Below are 22,639 nucleotides of genomic sequence, written 5' to 3'. Positions count from 1 at the left end.
ACTTAAGTAAATTTTATTTTTAATATCTCCCCAACAACTTCAAAGTAATTAATGCTCTTCTACTATTAATTTTACACTAAATGAAGAGTCCTTAAAAGCAGGTTCTGCAAAAGAGTTAGAGAGGAGCTCCTGGAATAAGATGCTAATTATATAATTAAAAAGACGGCCCGATGCTATAAATTTTGTAAAGGAAGCCACCCCCCTCAACACTCTCCATAAGGAAACAATTTAGATATCAAAACGATAAAGGAATGAATAAACTAAAGAAAAACTTTGTGGGGGCCTAAAAACTTACATTGTTTAGCGATTAAAAAAAAGTTTTCATATATCCAAGGGGGTAGTTTACGCAATTTGCCCAAAAACACTTGTTGGCCCAGTGTCAAACTAATAACCATTATGGACAATTACTTTGTAATAAATAAATATCATCGCCTTATGATAAATTAGTTGCTTCTTTGCGGTACTTAGGCAACTCATCATATATTGATTGCCGTCAATAGACCAGCAAAGTAACTTACAAAATATTGAGTGTAGGTTGGCATACAAAAATATAAAAGGAAGTTGGACGATGAGAATGAAAGCCCGACTAAGAAAAGGCTTCAGAAAGTAAGTCAAGCGTGAATCTATGCATATCTACGTTTGCTCTAGCGTCATAAGCTCGACGACAACGTAATCCGCGGAAGTCAGAAAAATTTAGGTAAAAGTATCGATTTATTTAAAAGGATATTAAAAATTATTAATATAACGCCTTATCTTAAAGAATTTATCAAATTAGAGACAAACTGTTATACTAAAAATTAAGTTGAGGTGCATACTATAAAGGGGCTAGAAGAGTGGTTGGAAAAAAAAATTCCTACAACACGTAGTTGAAGATTACTGCGTTGTCAAAATAAAATTTTTACATATCTATATCTCCTAATTAATATAATATGCGTTCGCAGTTTTATTGTTTTGTTAAATAAAGTGTTTTATTTACCAAAAAGGAGATCAGTAGTAGTTTACTTTTAGAGGAATTACAAAAAAGAAAAGCGAAGGGGGGGGGAGAAAGCCGATAAAGTTGGCCCTATGCATTAGGTGAAATTTTTAACTTGGACTATTGTGTTAATTATGGCTGCTATGTATCGTAACATCAAGTTCGGAACATAAAGTATAGGTTTATTATAGGAGCAAATAATAATTTAGTATACACTACAATTTGAAAAAAAAATTGAAGTTACTCTGACTCTTCTCCCCCTAATTACAGCTGCAATTAAGTTATTATTTTCGTTTACGATTTTCATAAATTTAAAAGACTACTACACTTTAAATTGGGTAGGCAAGTGTTTTTAGAACGAGCCATCGTGCAACAGTTAGGGGTTACTAGTTTGTTAGCTTCCTACTAGACTCGCATCCCTTTTTATTACTGTCCACTGCGGTCCATTGCGTGATGTTGTATCTGGAGGAATTTATAGAAAGTTAACGATTTCTTGAAATTTCTTACTCCTAATTATGGATTTATATTATATATTTAAGGTTTGGACAGTTTACCTGGAGAAATTGCTCATAATCTTAAAGGAATTAACAGATTAGATAATCAAGTAGAGGGCGTTATTGGTAACTTTATTTCCATTCTACCTTACTTCCTAAAATTTAAAGGAAAAAATCAGTTGCTCTAGAAGAAAGAATTTATGACAATTTTTTTGTAATAAAAAAACAAAAAACGGACACGAAGACCGAAATCATTAACTCTGTACACGTTTTTTCTTCCTACAAAGTAATACACTTCATAAGTTTCTCAAAAAAAACTTCTAAATAGATAAGGGAAGATTACGAAAAGGCGCTTAAATATTCTGACGAAAAAATAAACTTAGCTATTCAGAATCTCAACTTATTAGAGCGGCACACCAAAAGGCTAGAGCTAGATCTTAATAAGTTTACTCAAGAATTAGAAGCACAGACGAAAGGATTAGCTAGCGACTTAGAAAAGCGTTACATCTTTAACCTCTTTATATTTTTTAATATATTCCTTATAAAACCTGCAAGGCTCCACTCTTTTGGACTCTAGAAAGAACTTAAGTACCTTAACATTATTATTGAATTATTTTTGTATATATTATTTTCCTTCGCTTGATATATATTATTAAATACTAGCTGTAGAGTTGTAGTAAAATTTTTTTGTGCATAGAATTGTAGGGCGTAAAACACTAGTTCCTTTGACTTTCTCTCTTGCCCGTATACCGATCGAGAGGGCAAATTATTTTAACCTATACATAGCCAAGCGCCGCTACAGCAGACGCGAGTAGCAGGCTTTGTACGTTTGCTCAAGATTTTGTTTCTTAATTTAAAAAAGTTTACTCCCCTTAAATCTTTATACTTTTTAAAATTGCCTGATGTTTTAAAAAAAAGGCCGACCTTCAGGGTATGAAGAGGAGATTTTAAAAAAAATACGTCTTTCGTACGCTTCCTGCAGTTTGCTAGAAACTTTTCGCTATCGAAACAAGAAACAAAAGTATTTTTTTTTTTTTTAGCAAAAAGGAGCGAATAGAAACTCTTCTTGGTTTTTACTACAGAGCGGCCAAGCAGATCGTGACTGCTCCAAACTCGGTAGCCGTTACGACGGAGGGTAACCTCGGTCTTGAGCCCACGTGGTGCTTTTGTGAGGGGGTTCTTTTCATAACTCTTCTTTTTTTCTATTAATTCCTTTATTTACGAAATTAGCCGTCTCACAACGAAATGATTGGCTGTGATAACGATGAGTGCATCCGTGAGTGGTTTCACTACGCATGTGTGGGCATTACGGAACCGCCTAAAGGGAAATGGTTCACCCTCGACCGTCTCGTTTCCATTTCTTTTTCCCTGTTTAGGGCTGCTCAGGTACTGTCAGGAGTGCATCGCGACGATGGAGAGGCGCGATAAAAACAAGAAGCCGGATCGCTAATTATTGACTGTATGGTCAGCGAGACGCCTGAAGGCGCCGCCTCAATTCTTCCAAGGATGTCCGCATATGGCAGTCCTCAAGAGCAGGCATATGGATATCCTCGCGGAGACCAGTCATCACCGCTTCCCTGCACAAATTCTCTAGATCCGCGCCTGCGTGGGTCTTGAGCGCTAATAAAATGCCCTGCTTTGAGAACTGTTTAAGTCGTACCTGAGCAGCCTGCCGTGGCATCCACCGCCTCTCTGAAAATATCGAGGGTGAGATTGGAGGGGGTGTGTAATAACTTCGCTTCCAATATCTCCCCTCTAGCCTGCGTGGCCGTACAGCTCAAGGGAGTTGTTTGCGGGTTAGGACAGGCTTACCCGCTTGTCCGGAAGGGGCACTTCAATGTGAACCTCTAGCCGACCGGGACGCAGAAGAGCTGGGTCCAGTACCTCTGGGCGGTCCGTCGCTGCAGAAGACAAAGGGTTTTTACACCACCACTTGTCAAATTAAGGATCTTCATACTTGCCACGACCAACACGCTTTCGGGGGCAACTGAATTTCCAAAGATGCCGTCCATCTCTGTAGAGGCGGTTTAGCAGGAAAAAAATTGAACTCCAAAAAGGCGGAACCCGTAAGCAGACACGACAGAAGACGATCAGCCGATTGGTCCCCGTCTGCCGCCCGTTTTAGTCCGAGCACGTCGATCTGTACGGATTAGCGTCCAAAGAGCGTCCAATCTCTCTATTCGCTGCTGCGACCTGATCGAGGAGCAATACGCACGGCGCCGCCAGCCTGCAGCGCGTAAAGATCTTCGAAAGTATCTTCTCGCTTTCACCTACAATAATTATGAAGATGCGAGGAGTGTTTGTCCTAAAGAGCCCGACCTACAAATTTTGATCGAACTGAAGAGCAGTCGACGCGGACAACCTTCAACTGCAGCAAGTTGGCAAGCGCAAGCGCGATGGAAGTTTTTCCTATGCAAGAGTAGCGAAACTTTTTAGAGTGTATGGGGAGTTATAAGGCACGTGGTGCCTGTTCCTGGCTTTCCATTCAGCAGTAATCCTGTCGGAATGGTGCCACCAAGCTTTCTTAGGAGGCTTTGATTCTCCCATGGCAAAACAATATGAGAGTTCAGCATTTCGTATACATGAGAAATTCCAGCCAGTTCACGAAAGGTGAGCTGAGGGATCTGGTTTACCGTGCGCAGTGCAGGTTTGTTAAAAATACTGCCATTAGCGCAACCTTGGGTTGAAATTCAGCGAGTGCTGGTGGCGGTACGAGCTGAAGAGCCTTCTCGAACTCAAATCGACCTACCACGAGGCTATTTTTTGTTGGCTTTTATAATTAAGTCGCGAAGTTTAAGAAAACTTTGTATATTGACTTTAAAAAAAAACAAACCTCAGCTGTACGCTTTACAGCAAAACTTAAAGCAACCTTACATAGATGTTGCAAATGCGCTGGAGTATAACCGCTTGTGAACCGCAGCAACCATCTCAACAGTTCTCCTTTCTCGCTAACACTGAATGCAAAGTCTTCCTTCTTTTAATTACTGCTTACTTCTTAAAAATAACCAATTTACTTTCAAATAAACGGCTAAGTATTGCTTTTCGTTGATCGTAGTCGGGAGGAGAAATGCAGAGAACAGTGTCAAAGCGGCCGTACGCGTCCAGACCGGAATCACAGGCAGATAAGGACGGGCAAATAGCTGCTTCAATTTAGTTATTAACAGTAAACTAGACGGGGGACAATTAAAAAACAACCAATTAACAAAACTCGGAGGTCATAGTTTATTGATAACCCATCCAAGAACTTATAAAAAGTTTTCTTTAAACGTGATTCGACACTACTGACAAGACGATTCGGATATTCAAAAAAAAAATTACTAAAGAAACAAACCTCTCAACGAAATTAGTTTGGTTAGGAAGAAGCGATTCAAGAGTATCAATAACGATGATGCAAGCATTACTGTTTCGTATGAAGTTAAACAGTTCTTTGAGTTTGCCCTGGGCGCTTTCATCTCCTGTAAAAAGAGTTTTATGGGTACTTTACACAATAAAGTCGAAGGGTTTAACATAAGAAATAGGTTGAAAATTTTCTTAAGGTTTTACACCTTTTAAACACTTCAAAAAATTCTAAAAAGCGCCAGTAGTAAAGAAATTGCAAACAGCAAAGCAAAACTAATGGTTACCAAGTAACCGAGTTAAGATAACTTAAAAAAAAATAAAAAGTTTCATAACTCCTGCTATAAAAAGGGATCCTTCAAGCAGCAAGTATGGTACTCCATAATTTTCTAATTTAAATAACAAAATCCACAGGTTTTAGTTATGAAAATTTTTGGGTCGAACCGGCTATTGTTTTAATTAAAGAAGACTTCCCCACACCAGTCTCTCCATAGACACATAGGCTACGCGAGGGAGCCAGGTTAGCAGCTTTACAGTCTTGCAAGTACTGCGTGCTGTACAAGTTGAGATTTCAAAACTGGGTATACTCAAAGAAAGCAGACCTAAGCCCATTTCTAATAAAGGTCAAAACGGAGTTTACAAAAGAAGTGTGCCCCGGAAATTTCCTGCATACAACTTTTAGACATTTCTCTGGGTCGCCGTTTGAGTGATCAAGATAGTTACTTAGTAATGGATGTACGGCTGAAGTCTTAAGGCCTTTAATATTTTGCTGACATGTACTTATATATTCCATGGTTTCTTCGCCCGTTAAATAGTTAAATTCCGTAGATTCCTTAATTAAAAAAGAACATTCTTGCAACCGATCGCAGGGTGTACTTAATGATCCCTTAACGTCAATTACAAACAAAACTTCTTCGGAGCCGCCATACCAATCCGCAAAAATCATTTCTCCAACCTTCACATAGCGATGGCAGAGATACATCGTAATCAATCCTCTATTTATACGTCGACTCGGTGAAAGAGAAAAGATTAAAGGGGCGTCCCTTTTATAAGCAAGTCGGACGGCGAGAGTAAGGAGCACAGTATGAGCAGGCTGAACTAAAGGCATCTCAAAAGGAAAATGTTGAAGATTATTTAGAAAGGTAGGCTCGAGCGCTCTTAAAGTAAGTGTAGCCTTAAATAAAGGATTCAAGCAGGAAGGAGGAAGGCTCAAGTTATAACATAACGCCCTATTTATATAAACATCTCCGCAATCCATTACATACCCCTCGTCTTCCCCCAAAGGTCCTTCCGACAGTTGACTTTTACAAAATCTCACTTGAAGAACAGCTACTGCTGCAAAGTCCTTGTTAACTTCACAATCTAAAAATTAATTTAGCACTCTATAAAATTGAACAAAAAAGCAATGACTTTTCAAGCGGACGAAAGCAAAGGACCCGTTCTTAAAGTTATAGCTCTTAACAGCACAAGCTGGAACACAAAGTTTGTTATAGCTTTCATCCGATTCTAGAGTAGGGGCCTTTATAAAGCGAAATCTTCGGTGTTAAAAAAATTAAAAATTACCTTCATATTTTATAGTGCTAAGAAAAGTAAATGGTGTCATAATATTATGTTGAATAATAGTTGAAGTAAGAAAGAATTTAAACAATTCTTAACGTATAATTTAAAAATTTTCTAAAGTCTTACTTTTAGCTAATTTTCTAGTAGCCCAAATTTTTTAAAGACCTCTAGCGCCTGTCACCTAGGTCAACTGCCCACCGGACTTCATCTTAAAATTTTTTTGGGAGATATCACTCTCCTGGCGGTCATACTGCGTCGCTTGAAAGCATTTGTTGAAGCTAGCCACGCCCTACCAGAGTTCCAATTTAAATTTCGACAAGGACACTCCACGATTCAACTTCTTCACTTGACAGAGTGGACGACCTGTGCCTTCAATTTAAAGAAGGCAACGGGACCGTTTTCCTTGATGTCGAAAAAGCGTTTGACCGAGTTTGGCATAAGGGTTTGTTAATAAATTGCGCACCATAACCCTTCCTATTTTTCTTTTTCACGTAATCAAATTTTACCTTAAGGACCGCGTCTTTGATATACGTGTGAGCGATTCCCGCTCATTCCTAAGACCACTAACAGCCGGAAACCCAGAAGGATCTCTCTTCTATCACCCCTTCTATTTTGCACGTTATGTGCGCTACGTGTGACAACCTGACGACCTCCGAACGCAGATTTCCTTATATGCGGGACAGCGATTTACTTCTCGTCAAGTCACCTGCCCTACTACGCCAACAACTGCAGTACTATTAGTGACGCTTGCCAACTGGTGTCGTCATTGGTAAATTACTGTTAATGTGGAAAAAAGCAAAGCCCTTTTTATCACATAGAAGCGCACTACACCACTATCGCCGCTAACTTTTGAAAATAAGGTAATTTCTTGGTGTCCTGAGGCGAAGCACCTGGGGATTACTATCGACAATATGCTCTCGTGGCGGCCGCACGTAACTATATCGCGGCGAATTTAAAGGCGGCTGTTCGAACTCTTTACCCATTACTTTGTGCCTGAAGAAAACTCTTGCTGCACAACAAACAACTCTTGTATTTGTTGTGCATCCGACCGATCATGACATACGCGCCTACTGCTTGGGCCTAAGACTCACCGGCCATAGTCTCTTCGCTCCAAAAAAAACAAGCTGATACGCCTTATGACGGGCGCGCCGTGGTTTGTTCAACGATGCCATACATCAAGACCTCCAGTTTAAACCTCAGGGTTTGTCTACGCAATGCTATCGCCGTACGATCGGCTCAATCACCGCACCACTCGATTACTGACAGATGAGGTCCACTGAGAAATCTGCTCCGCCGCACCCTATCACCGACCGCGCAATGTACTCTAAATATAGAAAATGGGTTAGGGGTAATTATTTTTAAAATATATACACATGAGATTGTTGTGCGCTATCATTCTGATGAGAGCTCGTAAATTCGGTGTTTCCTTTTGCAACCCGATCTAGAAACAGTAAATATCATTAATAATAACAAAAATAAAATTGCTCTCAATATTTTCCAGCATCTCTACAGGTTTGGTACGTCACGGCCATCAGTGTGTACTTTCAAAAAGCATGTTTCAGTTGACTCAAAGTAGCAAAAAAATATCGAGTAATGTTACACCACTCGGCCTATTGTGGTGGAAAACCGTTAAAAAAAGTTTACTACCAAAGAGGTAAATTATAGTAAATTTAAAATACAGTTCCTGGATATTGGTAATGTTACATACTAATAACCTCCTAAACTTGTAAATTAATAGTAATTCCCTGAACCAATTTATTGGCTGTTTTTGTTTTCATACAACTTTATTTATGCAAAAAGTAACTATAATGATAAGCTGGCCTATATTTTCCTTAATAAAAATCCACTAAACTTATGGTCCCTGCACAGTTTAATATTACTTTTTGGCAAAATAACACTTTTTATGTGAAGTACTTATCACACGCAAAGTTATCTGACGTGCCTTAATTAATGTATACCTTACAGATTACATATTTCTTGCGACCTTTACGTTAACTAAATAAATTAAACTAAAGTTCATATCAGTTTTTAGGGATATAACCTCTCTAGTAGGGTGTATCGAAACTTCTCTTTTTCTTGGCCGCTTCTTTTGGTTAATTAACAATATACTCGAAACTTAAGAACTTGTAATTTTCTAAGATTATTTATAAATAGAAGCTTGGACTTTTAGTTACAAGTTATATGCTCTTTTAAATATATTATCAGAGTTGAGGCTTTAATTGTTTACTTCAAGTAAGAGCAAGTTATTTTATTGTTTTTAAGAGGAGATAGTGTATCTTACTTCACTATTTTTGTGTATTATAAGTTCAAAAATGGGTGCTCATCTAAAAAATGGTGAACTTAGCTTAAAAGTATATTTTTTTCATATGTCAACGTTGGAGAACCCATATAAAATGTTCCAATTTCGAAAAGCTTCATTGCACACCTTATCTAACAATATTATGGAGGGTCGTGGAACTTATACAAGTGAGTATAACTTATTAGAAGGGTTTTTTTAATATTAAACATAGTGGTAGTATAATTTTTTTTTTAGTTTCACAAAATAAATAAAATGAGAGCACGCATGAAGTTTAAAAGATACCTTTGCCACGCACTAGTTTATAACAAATTGAAACCTTTTATAAAGAATTACTCCGTCATTAAAAATAGGTTTTTTCATATTATTACAAATAGTACTGATAGCATGACTTCTCTATAAAATTACAAGGAAGAGGAAGCTAAAGAGGGTGCACATTAAACTTAAAGCAATATTTTATTCTGCACTCTAGTTTATAAAAAAAAATTTTATGGTGGAAACCTGACCAAGCGATAATACTTTTTAAAGGGAGAAAAAAAGGACAGACCGAACTCATAAGGGGACCCTTTACCTATAATCGAAGCCCATGTATCCGGTGACTTGCGAGGGATGTGTTCAGCTTAAAGTAAACAAAAAAGCATAGTTTCATTACTTTTATTTGATAAAACGCTATAATACGATATAAAGTTATTCCTTTAAACTTTTTTAGCGAGTAACCTATATTTAAACGACCTATTAGCATTTTAGTTACTATTTTAAAAAATCAACTTAGCGCTTATATATATTACGGTGACATGGAACTGAAGGACTCAAAGTGTAACATCGGGTCACATTGGGCCCTATCAAGCATTATGAATCCTATTAAATTCAATATTTTTAATGGTAGTAACTTTCAAGAAACATTTATTTAGAGCAAAATGGAAATTACTTTTCGGTCGCCTACGACGCGGTGTTGCCGTTGTAGGGTTACAAGATGAACTGAGGTAAACTTATAAGGGCTCCTCATGTGTGCTAAACGAGCTCCTTTACGTTGTTAGTATTAAGTGTTTGTTGACAAACATGAACGCAGTTACGGCGAGACGTTTGCAGCCTTTATATAGTATATTATGAGTTAAATAGTATTGAATTTTATTTATTAAAATTTTTTTTAGGTGCCTGTGAGTCACGTAACTATAAACAGGCCTTGGCAATTGCCGATCGGTTGTTAAAAAAAGATTCTGGATTAGCTTGTGTTAAGGTTTAGGTTCACCAGCATTTAAATTATTTTTTTAATAACCATAAGATATTTTATGGTACGTTTAATAGGTTTTAAAAGCACTTTCATTGGTTGCTCTCGGGAAGGAGAAGGAAGGATGGAGTCTACTTGAACCCGTTATTGAGCAACCTATGTTGGATTTAACTACTTTGCGGACTGTTCTCCATGTTTTAAACGAATTGAAAAAATGTCTATACTTTAAGTTCCTCTTTTTATTCATGATTTAATACTAAATCTTTTTTCAGTTTAAATTAATGTTTTTTTCACAGATAGAGCTTTGGCTGGTGTACTACAAAAAAATCTAGTTTATGTGACCGGCGCTGAAGAATTATGGACACTATTATTTACCACATATGTGCGTTTAGAAGACTTTTTGCTTCAAAAGCAGGTTCAATTATATATTTTTAAATAACATAAAAATAAAATTCCATCTTTTAGACTGCAATAAAGATGTTTAAACTTTTTAACAACGAGAATTATTATATATGGGCTGTTCAGTGTTTATTACTCCAGGTTTATTATAAGATTGTTCTATTAAACGGTGGTTTATCCCTTTTTAAAACTAATTTTTGGTTATTGCGGGCCCAGTTCATGTTTAAAAATATCAACGTTAAAAATAATTTAGTGCAAATTTGACGAGAAATTGGAAGACACGACAATCCATCTTTCTTTGGCGGAAAGAATGTTGGAAAAGGCCGAGCATAACGGCTGGATTAAATCTGAAGACGGTTTCAGTTGTACTCATTTTACAAATTCCCTATTCTTAACTACTGTTACTTTTGTCAGTACTCGATTTGGCGCTGGAGGCTTTTATTCTAATTAACAAGCCCCTTTCAGCTGCGGCTCTTCTTGAAAGAAATTCCCATCTCTTCTCCGACGATGTGCGCAAGTGGCGGATTCTCGCTCGCCTCAATGCAGATGCTCGTACTTTTATTGCAGCCTTAACAGCGGTGTTTGCTAAATTTTAACTTTAATCTAGAGTGCTGGGAAGTACACGATAATTACCAACAGAAGATTCTCAGCAAATTGTGATCTTATTCTAATAGCTTTCTTCCAGATCCACCTATTCACAGTCTTTTTGATTTTCTCTGTAGCCCGGATGACTGTGTTTCATATCTTGAATATATCCGTTCGGTTTTCCGCGGAGACTGCTTTAATGTCGATCGTTGCAGGGATGTCTGGCAGTTTCTGTCAGTTACTACGGCGCAGTATGAAGGGGAAAAGGTCCCTCATCTTTTTAACGCCTTTTTTGTCCAAAGTTATCTATCTTTGCAAAGTCTATGCTTCGGGGGCCTCGGTTTGCACGACTTTTCTTTGTTTTTTCCTGCCTGGATTCTGGTTATAACGAACTTTCGGAAGGTAAAAGTCCTGATATATCGCCTTTTCGCTATCTAAAGCGTTGTTATCTTGGCCAGTGCTGGACTTGCCTTCGTTAGAGTTCCTCTTGGTGGACTATTTTGCCAAGTTTGGCGACAAGCTGGTCTGTAGTACGGATCTTGGGATTATTCTTCCGTCCATCTGTCCAAGCCTTCTTCTTTCTTTTTTTGATTCACTTCAATCTGCATACGATAATTTTGATAAGGTTGGTATTGATTTGCGAGGCCGTCAAGCTGGTTCTACTCTGATTCTTTGTCTGTCGTAGTTAGACAGTTCGTCTAACCTGGCAAGACACGCTTCTTTCCAGCGGCTAAAGCGCCGGTCCGGCCTCATGGACGCAGAAACATGTGAATCACTCGTGGCTCTTTCTGAGTCACTTTTGACATCGAACTTGACGCATGCTAGGGACGATTTGCTGGGCTTCTCTGCGGAGCTTCTGCTCTCCGCTTTTCTTAAATCAGGCATTCCCAGTTCTTGGTTTGTTCCACGTGCTGTCCGACTCCTTCCTTTTTAAAGGATGCGTTAAGCACTTGCATCATGCCGCTTTGCTTTTGCGGTGCGCTCTAAATAAGTCACCTTATGATGCACGTCTCAAAGTACGGCTCCTCCTTGTATACAATCAACTCGGTATTCAAGTTTCGCCGTTTCTTGCTGCGTAGAGATTTTTAATTCTGGCGCAGGGATGTTTGCGAGCGCGTTTTCTTTGTTTTCAAGTCTGGACGTCAAGCAGATCCAAGTAGAAACGTTGAGGTTTGAGGTTTCCTTTCGTGTGCGGCGTCTTGCACGGGGCTTATTGCTGGTTTTCCGTGGGCGGCGCAGTTACCTTGTAGACGACATCCACGTGGCTTGTGGCGACTTGGAGCGGCGCATGCACCACTTTGGTTTGTGCTCTTCGTTTTACTGTTCTGCTGGTGGCGAGATTGCGGAAGCTGTGGTGAAAGCCTTTCGCTTCGGCACCTTTTCGAAGGTTGAGTTCTTCTCTTCTACTGCTGATAGTTAAAAAAACTACTCAAACTTTTTTTTTAAGATTTCCGAGTTGACTGCGTTCAAGCAGAAAATTAATGCTTCCTTAGCGAAGTTGTTCTACAGCGTGGAGCTTGCTTTTTCCAAATGTTTTGGAGCCACCCACAAACAAGTTGTCTACCTCTTTTTAATGGACTTCGCTGTGCTATATTATTTTATATGCAACGGCCAGGCATTTAGTTACTTGAGTGCTATAATTGTACTGAATCCGTGCTTCGAGAGCCTTCAGGACAACAGAGACTTTGAGATTCTAAAGCATCACTCGGATCCTGAAGCACAAAGTCTTAAGCAGCAGCACACTGAAAGGGTCACCCATAGAAGCCTTTCAAGTAAGTAATGTTTTTCGTATTTTCCTTTTTGTAGGCTAAACACTGCCGGGCTCATTGGATCCAGCATCGGATCCTCCTTGCTCAGCTGCTTTGCTGTTCTTTTTTCTACGAAAAGAAGCCGGAGTTGCTTTCTAGCTATAAAAATCACTTGTCTTTCTGTACTTCCACTTTCGGTTCTGCTGTGCTTGTTCGTATTATTCATACGTATCGCTTCTGAAAATCCTTTTCTGATTTTTCTTTTCCAGGGCGAGTTCGACGGCTACTCGTTTCTTTATAGTCACTTTAAAGATTATAAACCGTTTGGGTTGCTGTATGAGAGTCTCTTGCTATGCGCTTCCGCCTTCTTTTCAGCCGTTCAAGTTGAACACCAGAACGCACAAGGTACTACTGTTTCTCTTGTTTTGCTTTACTATAAGAGAACAGCCTTTTTTTTTTTGAGCGGTGTCTGCGGTAAAAAGCGCTTTAACTGCACTGCTACGCTCGACCAAAGGTTTTTTCTTTGCCTCGCTATACTTTACTTACTGAAAGATTCTTTTTTTTTAGGGTGTCTAGGAAGTGTCCCTTTCTCTTCCGTCGACGCTCATTTTTTTCGCGTCTTAAATTTTGTTTTTGAGGTGCTCCGATTTTGCTAGCTTTATTTATTCAATTTATTAATGCATTTTTTCGTTTAGATGTTTGCCTTCCAGAGTTTAGTTTTGCAATCTTTTACTCGTTCAAAGTTAACTCGGAAGCAAAAGAAAGAGTTGGTATATACTATTTTATAAAATTATTGTTAGCGAAATTAATTTTATTATAATGAAAAGCCGATTTTAAGCGTTCTTCAAGCCGTAGCGGATCACCTTCGTGATCTTCGCGAATGCTTAGAAGCTTTTATTCAGCGCATCTCCGCTCTTCCTATTAACAATCATAAAGCGGTTTACGATCTGCTGGTCCTTTTGTTTATAGTCTTTTCCGCTAGTGTAGAAGATTGATTTGATTTTTATAGCCCGAAGAGAGCAGACTATTTTCCACGCAGTTGGCTGATGACCTTAAGCAAAATTTTACTTTTTATATAAAATTATTATACGACGTTAAGAAGAATCTCGAGTCTAAGCAGTTCCTTTGAAATGCAAACAAAATAATTTTATTAAAAAATACTTCCTTTTTAAATTCTCTGCGTCCTTTGTTAAGCTTATACTATTTTTTACTTTACTTTTATAATCTTTGTTTGAGATTATAAACGTTGGCCTTTTCTTTTGCCTTTATTGATCTCGACTGTCACTCGCCAACGGTATCCCTTAAATTTATTTCTAAGTTCTTAAAATATATAAGTTGAGTAATTCTTAACAGACCTTAAAAAAATTCCGCCTAAATAAATCTGTATTGTCAAGGCTTTCTAATCCTCTACCTTAAATTTTTGCTTAGTGAACTAGTTCAGATGACTCATAATTTTTTGACTCCTTCCTGCTCATTTATAAGGTTTTGAAAAAAAATTCTTTTCTATTTTTTTTAATGGCGACTTACCCCTGCTGTTTTTTTTTAGGTGGTCGGTCCCCCTAGTCTTTCTTAATACTAAATTCTGGTGATAAACAAGTTGTAGTAGCTTTTGATTTTCTCGTAAAAGACACATTTTGATAATGGATAATAATACTCTTTAGTATTAATTTAGTTTAGTGGCAAAGAAATTTTTAAGGCTAGTCTGCCTGCAGCAGTAACTAAAGTTAACTTAGCTTATTTTTTACATCGAATACATCCACTCCGCGTAGTCCTTAGGGACTAAAAACTTTAGTACCTGTATTGGGAGTAACAGAGAAAATGGTAGAAGAGATTGTCACGGAAGCCTTAAATAGTACCTTTTTTAAAATTATTATTATTTTATTGCCGACATGCTTCCGCGAAGTTTATTAACTGTTTAATCAATATTCTCCTTAAAAACATTCCCCCATTTAAGGGGCTTGCTTACTAATTTTTTTTTCCTATAATAATTTTACTGGAATATAAATCTAACTTTCGCCGAAGTATATTTATTGTTACTAATATGAATTTTTATAAGCAACATTACCCTTATTATTTATTCGCATTCAATAGCTATAGTTTGAGTTGTATGTTAATCCTTACAATTGTTACTAAGCTGTGCGTAAATAATAACCATTTTAGGGTCTCAGCTTTGCAAAACTACTTTTTTTTAGCCCAATGCTACTCGTAAACACTTGAGGGTGTTTCCTTGCATAACTTCTAGGATGCATAAATTATTTTTGAAAAGTATAACCAGATAATAGAAACAAAGCGCGGGTCACTAAAAAAATCTTATCTCTCGCAGGTAAATGGGTTAGGCATAAGTATTTACTTGCGAACTTAACTTTTCTAGAAATATAGCTAACCTTTTACTTTATTAAGCTGTGATGTTGCTAAAGTATAATGATGCTAATATTACATGCATTATTATCGTACTTGGCCTTTTGCTGCTGCTTCTTTCTTAATACGTATACTATTAAAATGTGAAATTGTGACTCCAAGACTTGTGGATGGCGCTATGATTTCTTAAGGAAATCGTACCTTTTGCATCTTTTCGATATTTATTAAGGGTGGGTAGCAAGTCAACGCTAAAAATAATACATAATTAAATAAGTAACTTTAACAAAAGTTCTACTGAAGTGGGCAATCTAAAATAATCTCTAAACTTTTATTGACCTTATCCTTATACATCTTGTTGCGCTTTAAGATTGTAGTTTTGATATGCTCATTTTTTCAAAGGGTTAATTAAAGAAAACTATGAAACGTTTTAAGCAATTTACAGTAGACGGCGGAGTCGTCTGTGCGTTACAAAATTTAGAAGAGAATAATCGTTCAGCGTTTTAGTTTATATAAAGGGCTGTGCTGTTTTGAAATACCTTGTTATATTTTCTTAGAAATTCAGAGCCAAATAATACTAAAGTTTGTCTAGTCTGTAAAAATTGCATCCTTCTGGCTTTTGTTAACGTTGAAGAAGAATATTTAGCGAAACTTATTTAAAAAATATTATGCAGAATAACTTTATGCTTATTACGTTTTAATTAAAAAGAGTTTAAAAGTTAATCAACGAGAAGACTTGCCACATAGCTCACTTAAATAAGCCTATATAAGTGCAAAATTTTAACTAAATATCTTTTATAATTTATTAACGTGCTAACAGTATTTTTTTTTAAACTTTTTTTAGCTAGACCAAGTGTATCATAATCTAGTCCACTCTCCTGTTAAACAGACAGGACAGCTAAAAAACTATTCTCGTTCAAAAGCTACGAGATACACAGAGCTAAATTGCAACGCTCTCCATGTTTTATTATAGTCGAAGTAAAAATAAGAAGCAATCTTAGTAAACTTTTAATCCAATGAATAGATTTAAAAATCTGTAGGCCTGTTAGGATTATAAAAAGAACGCTAAAAAAGATAAAATAATTTTTTTAAGAGTTAAAGCCTGAAAAATTAATAGTACTCTCGACTAATCAATTGTTCAAACTAGCTGGTTGGTAAAAGAACAAAAAATTTATATTAGTCGGTTGAGCAGCGCTTAACTAACGTAAAGTGTTCACACTACGAACTTGTACTCCTCTCCTCCTCCTCGCAAATTTTATTATTTGAAATCATGGGCCCGCCGGTAAATATTGTCTATAATCGTGCAAAAGAAATAAGAATATATATTTTATTCTAGTGTAAAAAAGTTTTGTTATCTTTCTTCTAAAAAATATCGGTTTTGAAGAAAAATCTAACTCGAGGTAAGTCTATTATTAAGTTATATTTCTTGTAAACAGTAAAATAGGGGAACAAAAGAAAATGAAGACAAAAAGCAGAAGTAATTACTTCATTGAACTTCAGAACTTCTTTTCTTGTAACGTGTCATAAGATTATCAATAGAACGGCTTCCTTATTGGATTTAAACATATTCGTATACCTAAAGTTAAAGTCAGCAGAGTTCAAAGGGTACCATAACCGCCACGGCCGGGATCATAGTCTTGCCGGTGTTCGTCACGAACCTACCAAAATAATAATAATAAATGATATAATAAAAAATAAAACAAGAAAGTAAATACTTGGCCACCACTCTTACCCCTCCCGAATTGTCTTCCTTCGATGAAACCTGCGTCCCAGTCACAACGAATTATCCGATCATCAAGTTTAGTACCACTGATGTACTTAAGACAGTCGTGAGCGTCTTTCTGAGTATAAAATCTTTAATAAAGAAAATTAAAAAATAAACTGAATAGCTGTTAAAAAAGTTACTCGACGAAACAAAAACCACAAGGAGTTCGTTTATAACGGTCTAAGCCCATTATTATTCTCTTTATTTCTCCACTGAGAGAAAACAACTCATAAATTTGTTCCTCGGTGGTGTAAAACGAAAGATTTCCAACGTAAAGTGTAGTGGACTTCTCAATTGCCTCCTTTAACTCCTGCTTTGACCCCTAAAAAGTGTGTTTCAACTTAAAGTAAATATGAAGTTGAAAAAAATTAACAGGAAAACGTAGATCTTGATAATCCGTTTTCTTCAATCCCTGAGTTATAATGAGACTTGGTTCAGGAAAACCTAAGGAATCCAAAAGGCCTTGCTTCTTAGTGAGGTCCGCAGATGCTTCGGCTTGCATATATAAAGTAGCTTGGATTACGAGAAACTTTAGTAATTATACGCCACGTATAACTGAACACCACACCGAAATGGTTATAGAATTATTATTAGCCCTTTAGACCATGATGGTGGCGTTCGTCATAATTAATTACAAAGTTTTACTTAGTTGTACGTGTTGCAACGATTGACTAGAAGTAAGGTTAAATGTAAGAAGTAATATACATATATATATATGAGATTGCTCTAAGATAAGCTTATATTTGGTTTGTACGCTATCATTCTGTGGAGCTCGTAAGTTTAGTGCTTTTCTGACCTGACCGAGAACCAGGTAAAAAAAAAGGTCGCTTCAGCAATTTATCAATTTAATGGTTGTTTGCTTTTATTAATTGAAGATGCAAGTAAGTACAATTATGAACGCTCTTTCTCTTAGTAACAAACGTGGTAAGTACCAATAAACTCTATAAAATCTAAACTGGAAAAAGCATCAAGATAAAGAAATAAAAACTTCAATACTTGTTGGCTCTTTATATCATAGTGGGGGCATTATTAGCCACGACGTTTTCATGGTTGCAGATTTCAAAAAGGGTAAGTTTTGAAATTTAAATGAGACAGTTACTTTAGTTAAGCGACATGTTGAAGGGAACTTTTATTTAAGCAAAAACTGACAAAAAATGATTTTTATACTGTACGGTATTGTAGGTTTTATATAACCTCTACCGTGTCGCAAAACTTTATTAATTTTTTTAAAATTACCAATAAAAATTTTCTAACTACCTTGGGCTTAGCTATTTTTTATCTATAATAATTTCTAGTCATCCTGAGCACAAGTTATATCTTAACAGTTATTTTCCTTTTACTATTATCCCAAGGAACTCACGGGTTAGTTCCTTAAGAAATTAGGGGCCCTCTAAATTGAATTTATTAACTACAAAAGAATTTCTGAAACGCTATGAATAATTTCATTACAATAGGAACTAAAGATTATCTAAAGACTATGTAACGGAGGTAAGACTAAAAAAAAGGTTACTCTATAGCAAAACGTCTCACCTTTACACGTCTTAACATCCTCTTTTTAATCTTTCATATCGCAAGGTAACTTCTCTAGAGTCCGCAAATATTTTTACTTTGCTCTATAAATTCAGGGCTAAAAAAACTAGGGGAGAGATGTGGTTGGTGCCTATATATTTAACTATTAGACCTCATAATGTGCGCAGAAAAAACAAAAAGAGTCAGACTCAATCTTAAAATCTTTAATAATAAACAACATATACCTATTAGTACTTGAACACCTATTAAGGTTTAAAGTGTTACAATAAACTAAAAAAAATTGAATATAGTGCTCACTATAATAATATTTAAAATGAAGGTGGACAACTTTTAATATTAGAACTTATGGCCTACTATGTATAACTTAAGCTTGAAACTTCTCGATAGTAGGCCCACGAATTCCTTTACATGGAAGACTGTCATTTTAAGTTTTTAAAAAACATTGCGAACAGGCGAGTCACCTTTACATAATCCTAATTAATTGTTATAAAAGAAATACAGGTTATAAATAGTCCTTAGTACTATTTTTTATAAGTACAGGTGCCGCAAGCTATATCCATATATACATAAGAATGCATGGATTTTGTCCGAAAAGATCTTTACCACTAGACTGTTGCATACAAATTGTAAAATGAAGTGTTATGATTAAGCAAAGAGTCAGCGCTACTTAAGTCAAAAAAAAAGTTAATATAAATATATTTAAATCTATAAGAATGTCTTAAAAATTAAAAAGGGTGATTTAAATCTTTTTATTAGTTTAGTACTGTTTTCTCTACTGCGCAATACTACTATAAGTAGCAGGTATATAACGTGAAATTCGCCGTCTAGAAAATATCCAACTTTTAAATTAAAGCAGTTATCATTATTAGAATTTATCAGTTTGTCAACAATATTCGGTATAATTTGTTGAAAGAATATATTTGTTAAGCTCGATTCAAAGCGGTGAGTTTGACACGAGCTGTGGAGAAAGTTCAGGTCAGCAAAAAAATTAGATGATAAAGAACCCTAGACTCTAGTAGAAGCTGATCCACGTCAAACGCAAACCAACTTGCGGAAGCGTTGAGTGTTATCCAGGCACCCATTTCCAAACGTTTAAAAGCTGTGCGAAAAGTACCACATATACTAAAGAAAGATGTTGTGAAAGGAGAAAAACCGTATCCAAAATTCTGCTTGGCAGGCGAAAAAGTAAAGGACTTTTACGTCGAATGTGGTTGGCAATGAAAATGTTTCTATTTTATAACCCCAAACGCCCAAAAACTATTTGCGATCCAAGACAACCGTCAACATCTACGTCAAAACGCAATATAAATGGGGGGGAAGCCATGCCTGAACTGTGAAAGGGCCAGGAAGGTGTGGTGTATTATGAGATACTGAAACCTGGCTGAACTGTCACAGGGGTTCTCTATTAACAACAAATTTTGAAGCAATACAGCATAAAGTAATCGCTTCATGATAACCCTCCCCACTTCGCTAAGACTGTTAGGGAAACACTGGAAAACACTTTTTTTTCGTACCATGGGATGTTAAAACTCTTTCAGTTGCTTATAGTCATCCTGACCCTTCGCAGTAGAGTTTGCTTCTCTAAGTCAGCAACACCATTTTAAACCTCGAGAAACCCTCCAAGCAGGCTATGAGGCCCACCCCGGATAGGCACTTAAACAGCGAAACTTTCTCCCTAATAAGTAGTTTTGGAGTCCCACCAGCTGAATTCCACCCTCCACTTCGCCCCCGCCCTCCTGGGTCACCATACCTTTAGGGCTTCTGTTCGAGGACAGGAAAACACTTCACTGGAAGTGCTACCCACTGCGACTTTTTTACCAGACTCCTCCCCTTCCGTATATCACTTGTCTCGGATATTGGCTCACGCGCTTGCTGAAAACACTTTGACTCTACGAAAACGCCGAAAATGGGTTCTCTGAATGATTAGACTCTAAAGATGAGTCGTTTTTTTAAAGGGGGATCCGCTTGTTGCCAGAAAGAGAGGAAATAGTCTTTTCTAACGATGATATTTTAAAAGAATTATAATTTTTTGTAAAAAAAAAACGACTGGTTGTAAGTTATATACCTAACAAACACCGCGAGCAGGGTTACGAGGGTCGTCCGGCGGAAAGTGAGCCACGTTTAGATGGTGTTTAGAAAGAAAACTTGGACTGTATATGTACATACATAATGTTTATAGCTTGTGGATAACCCTCATTTTAGATCAAGAGAATACATTAACAGTTTAAAAAAAATTGCATAATACACACTGACCTGGATTACCCGATACACCTGGAGTTTGCGAAGGCTGTCTAGCGTATAATGATCCTCGTCTAGAAGGGTACCTGTAATTCACACAAAATGTTAATAGCTGATACGTCAAATTTAAAATGATCGATGTAACAGTAATTGTGTAACCGTCAAACAAACGTGTCTAGAGAAACCTTGTTATTTTGAAATTTTGAATATTGGACTGGGATAAAGTACTATGGAAAAGAAGGGGACGTGCTGAAGAAATCAGCGAGGGATTATTGGACACTTATCCCCATTGTGCTTAATTATATGCAATGATCAAAAAGTGAACTTGGCTATTAAAGGACTACTAAAGACGTTGAGCACCGAAGACCGCCTTGTACAGTCGCTACCGAAGAAAGTATTATGAAAGTGGAAAAATTAGTCCTCGAAGACAGTTGAATTTCGGGTTCGCTGAATAGCAGAAGAACTAAAGATCAGCAAGGGTAGCGTTGGACAAAGTTTTCTAGGTCATTTACTAATGAGCAAGGTATGCTCGCGTGGGTACCCGAAATATTAACCAGTGTTCTTCTTAAGATACAATTTTAGTGGACACCGAATCTAAATGATACATTGTACTTTCTTTTGAAACTATCGCTGTCAAGTATTTCTATATTATGTTTGTCAATAGGCAGATATTTTCCTCAAAACAATGATCTATCCTAGGCCTCAACGCACTTTCTTTGATTTGGGTTTGCGGTGTACTTCCAATTAACCGTTGGAAGGTGGTTTAACCAGAGGTTAAATCTACCTCCTATACTTTTTTAATAAATTAATATGTTTTAAGTTAAAATATATTCTTTAGATGCCACGAAAAACACAGCGCACACTTTTTGATAGGAGGCATCCGACTAATATGACAAAACTAAGAGAAACCTGTTTAGGGTTCAAGTCAACACAACTTTTGAACTTTTAATAGTAGTTCTTTTTAACTGATAGTCTTGCTATTCTAAGTGTAGCTAAATCCAGAGCCTAAAGCTTAGTTAACACCATTATCACCATTAATATACATCAATAGGGTCACGTGGTTTTATTAAAAGTCTAAAGCTGATTTCAAATAAGGTTATAGAATGTATTATTATCAGATTTATAAGGCTTTGTTATTTTGATTAATTAGATAGTTCTATTGATTGACTTATGTTAATTCGAGCCAAAAGGCTCATTAATCTTGCGGAAATAAAACCTTACATTTTGTATACTGCCATCACCTACTGAAGCTGCTCGTTTGGAAACAAATAGGGAAGTAAACGCACAAATGACAAGACAACCACACAGCTCTAGTTTGCAAGGCGTACTATACAAAATATGTGCTTTGAGGTAATTACTTGTTCACCTACAGCATGATCTGACTCCCAGTCATTTTTGTTTGTTTAAAGGTTTAAATAATGCGTTACAGGGTAGAATTTTGCGATGAAAACAAAAATTGGTCGGCTGCAGATGAAGCATTTTTTTGCAAGCAAAGTTTTGAAATATTTCTTTCACGGGATAAAACAATTGCACGGTCGTTTTGAAAAGTGTACTGAAATAGATAGAGATTATATTAAAAAATAAAAAATAATAATTTCTAAAAGTCAATTCTCGTTAAATAACTCGTGGATAAATACAGACAGGCCTAAAAAGATTATATTAAACTTTTAGTAAGTTTAGGTCTTAGTTCCTAAGGACTTGAGTTGGTGTTATTTTAGTAAATGTTCTTTTTTTAAACTCTCCACGGAATACAACACTGATTAAATTTTTTTTTAAGTTAATTGTATATTCCGTTTAGCAGGGGAAGAAATGAAATTGCTGTGCAACTCAAATTTTTAATGAAGGGGCACCCTAAAACAATTTGGGCCTGAAGAAAAAATTATATAATGCAAGTTGTTTAAAGACACAAGAATTGAAAAACTTTGCTTAGATCTAATATATATTTAAAAAAAAAGATCAGACTTGTTTATAAATAACGCAGAAAGGTTTGAAATTATAGAGAACAATTTTTTTTAGCTGACTATTGATTTTGGTAGTAAGAATAAGAAGCTTTCTTGCACTTTTGTTCAACTAGGCTTAACATTTAACTAAGAAATACGTAAGTTTTATTTTCTCAAGTGTATTTTCAAGAA

At 36.4% G+C, this 22,639-nt stretch overlaps 3 protein-coding genes and 1 long non-coding RNA gene across 14 annotated transcripts; 2 read left to right on the top strand and 2 right to left on the bottom strand.

Moving 5' to 3' along the window:
• The first annotated feature begins 1,411 nt into the window (after positions 1-1,411).
• On the top strand, positions 1,412-1,937 carry LOC135120473 (uncharacterized). The gene is made up of 4 exons (XR_010278633.1): positions 1,412-1,454; positions 1,513-1,593; positions 1,647-1,729; positions 1,796-1,937. It is a non-coding gene; the product is annotated as an uncharacterized LOC135120473 (long non-coding RNA).
• Positions 1,938-2,701: 764 nt separating this feature from the next.
• Positions 2,702-6,533, bottom strand: LOC135120478 (uncharacterized). Of its 9 annotated transcripts, none has more exons than XM_064044781.1 (19): positions 6,367-6,533; positions 6,214-6,309; positions 5,527-6,165; positions 5,406-5,478; positions 5,248-5,357; positions 5,141-5,192; positions 4,799-4,924; positions 4,663-4,748; positions 4,482-4,607; positions 4,301-4,434; positions 4,145-4,237; positions 3,935-4,091; positions 3,787-3,876; positions 3,661-3,737; positions 3,532-3,607; positions 3,425-3,481; positions 3,280-3,368; positions 3,128-3,227; positions 2,702-3,069 (listed from the first exon to the last, which is right to left on the bottom strand). In XM_064044781.1, exons 1-19 carry the CDS (start codon positions 6,404-6,406, stop codon positions 2,933-2,935), a joined length of 2,358 nt encoding a protein of 785 aa, XP_063900851.1. In that variant the 5' UTR covers positions 6,407-6,533; the 3' UTR covers positions 2,702-2,932. The 9 variants fall into 9 exon arrangements, with proteins under 9 accessions (XP_063900851.1, XP_063900853.1, XP_063900854.1 ...); XM_064044783.1 differs by having other exon boundaries at positions 5,406-5,635; positions 5,696-6,165; XM_064044784.1 differs by having other exon boundaries at positions 5,406-5,635; positions 5,705-6,165.
• A 3,167-nt stretch (positions 6,534-9,700) lies between these two features.
• On the top strand, positions 9,701-13,748 carry LOC135120481 (N-alpha-acetyltransferase 25, NatB auxiliary subunit-like). Its single transcript, XM_064044789.1, has 24 exons — positions 9,701-9,758; positions 9,811-9,896; positions 9,965-10,103; positions 10,184-10,302; positions 10,353-10,427; positions 10,540-10,642; positions 10,701-10,838; positions 10,894-10,942; positions 11,009-11,138; positions 11,192-11,273; positions 11,330-11,496; positions 11,557-11,752; positions 11,808-11,918; positions 11,972-12,041; positions 12,111-12,258; positions 12,319-12,426; positions 12,487-12,621; positions 12,678-12,830; positions 12,889-13,024; positions 13,083-13,133; positions 13,187-13,257; positions 13,315-13,389; positions 13,447-13,572; positions 13,629-13,748. Exons 1-24 carry the CDS (start codon positions 9,719-9,721, stop codon positions 13,746-13,748), a joined length of 2,628 nt encoding a protein of 875 aa, XP_063900859.1. The 5' UTR covers positions 9,701-9,718.
• A 2,357-nt stretch (positions 13,749-16,105) lies between these two features.
• On the bottom strand, positions 16,106-17,263 carry LOC135120477 (nuclear cap-binding protein subunit 2-like). 3 transcript variants are annotated; one of them, XM_064044775.1, is made up of 6 exons: positions 17,113-17,263; positions 16,880-17,061; positions 16,690-16,828; positions 16,584-16,632; positions 16,460-16,522; positions 16,106-16,267 (listed from the first exon to the last, which is right to left on the bottom strand). In XM_064044775.1, exons 1-5 carry the CDS (start codon positions 17,239-17,241, stop codon positions 16,461-16,463), a joined length of 561 nt encoding a protein of 186 aa, XP_063900845.1. In that variant the 5' UTR covers positions 17,242-17,263; the 3' UTR covers positions 16,106-16,267; position 16,460. The 3 variants fall into 3 exon arrangements, 2 of the variants coding, with proteins under 2 accessions (XP_063900845.1, XP_063900846.1); XM_064044776.1 differs by lacking the exon at positions 16,106-16,267 and adding an exon at positions 16,328-16,380; XR_010278634.1 differs by having other exon boundaries at positions 16,460-16,632; positions 16,896-17,061.
• Positions 17,264-22,639: the final 5,376 nt, after the last annotated feature.

The sequence above is a fragment of the Zophobas morio genome, unplaced genomic scaffold (assembly GCF_036711695.1).
Source record: "Zophobas morio isolate AGI-343-1 ecotype UQ-CSIRO unplaced genomic scaffold, CSIRO_AGI_Zmor_V1 ptg000382l, whole genome shotgun sequence".
Classification (NCBI taxonomy): domain Eukaryota; kingdom Metazoa; phylum Arthropoda; class Insecta; order Coleoptera; family Tenebrionidae; genus Zophobas; species Zophobas morio.
This window is presented reverse-complemented; position numbering and strand designations above follow the sequence as displayed.

Excerpts from the sequence above, each read along its gene's own strand:
- LOC135120478 (XM_064044777.1), bottom strand. The coding sequence starts at position 6,406 with ATGACACCATTTACTTTTCTTAGCACTATAAAATATGAAG. Across the intron at positions 5,193-5,247 it reads TTTAATTAAAACAATAGCCG|AAAATTATGGAGTACCATAC; the intron begins GTTCGACCCAAA and ends TATTTAAATTAG. Across the intron at positions 3,877-3,934 it reads GAATGGAAAGCCAGGAACAG|GAAAAACTTCCATCGCGCTT; the intron begins GCACCACGTGCC and ends ACTCTTGCATAG.
- LOC135120481 (XM_064044789.1), top strand. The coding sequence starts at position 9,719 with ATGAACGCAGTTACGGCGAGACGTTTGCAGCCTTTATATA. Across the intron at positions 10,643-10,700 it reads CTGGATTAAATCTGAAGACG|TACTCGATTTGGCGCTGGAG; the intron begins GTTTCAGTTGTA and ends TACTTTTGTCAG. Across the intron at positions 13,025-13,082 it reads TGAACACCAGAACGCACAAG|CGGTGTCTGCGGTAAAAAGC; the intron begins GTACTACTGTTT and ends TTTTTTTTTGAG.
- LOC135120477 (XM_064044775.1), bottom strand. The coding sequence starts at position 17,241 with ATGCAAGCCGAAGCATCTGCGGACCTCACTAAGAAGCAAGGCCTTTTG. Across the intron at positions 17,062-17,112 it reads ATCAAGATCTACGTTTTCCT|GGGTCAAAGCAGGAGTTAAA; the intron begins GTTAATTTTTTT and ends CACACTTTTTAG. Across the intron at positions 16,523-16,583 it reads TCCCGGCCGTGGCGGTTATG|GAAGCCGTTCTATTGATAAT; the intron begins GTACCCTTTGAA and ends AAATCCAATAAG.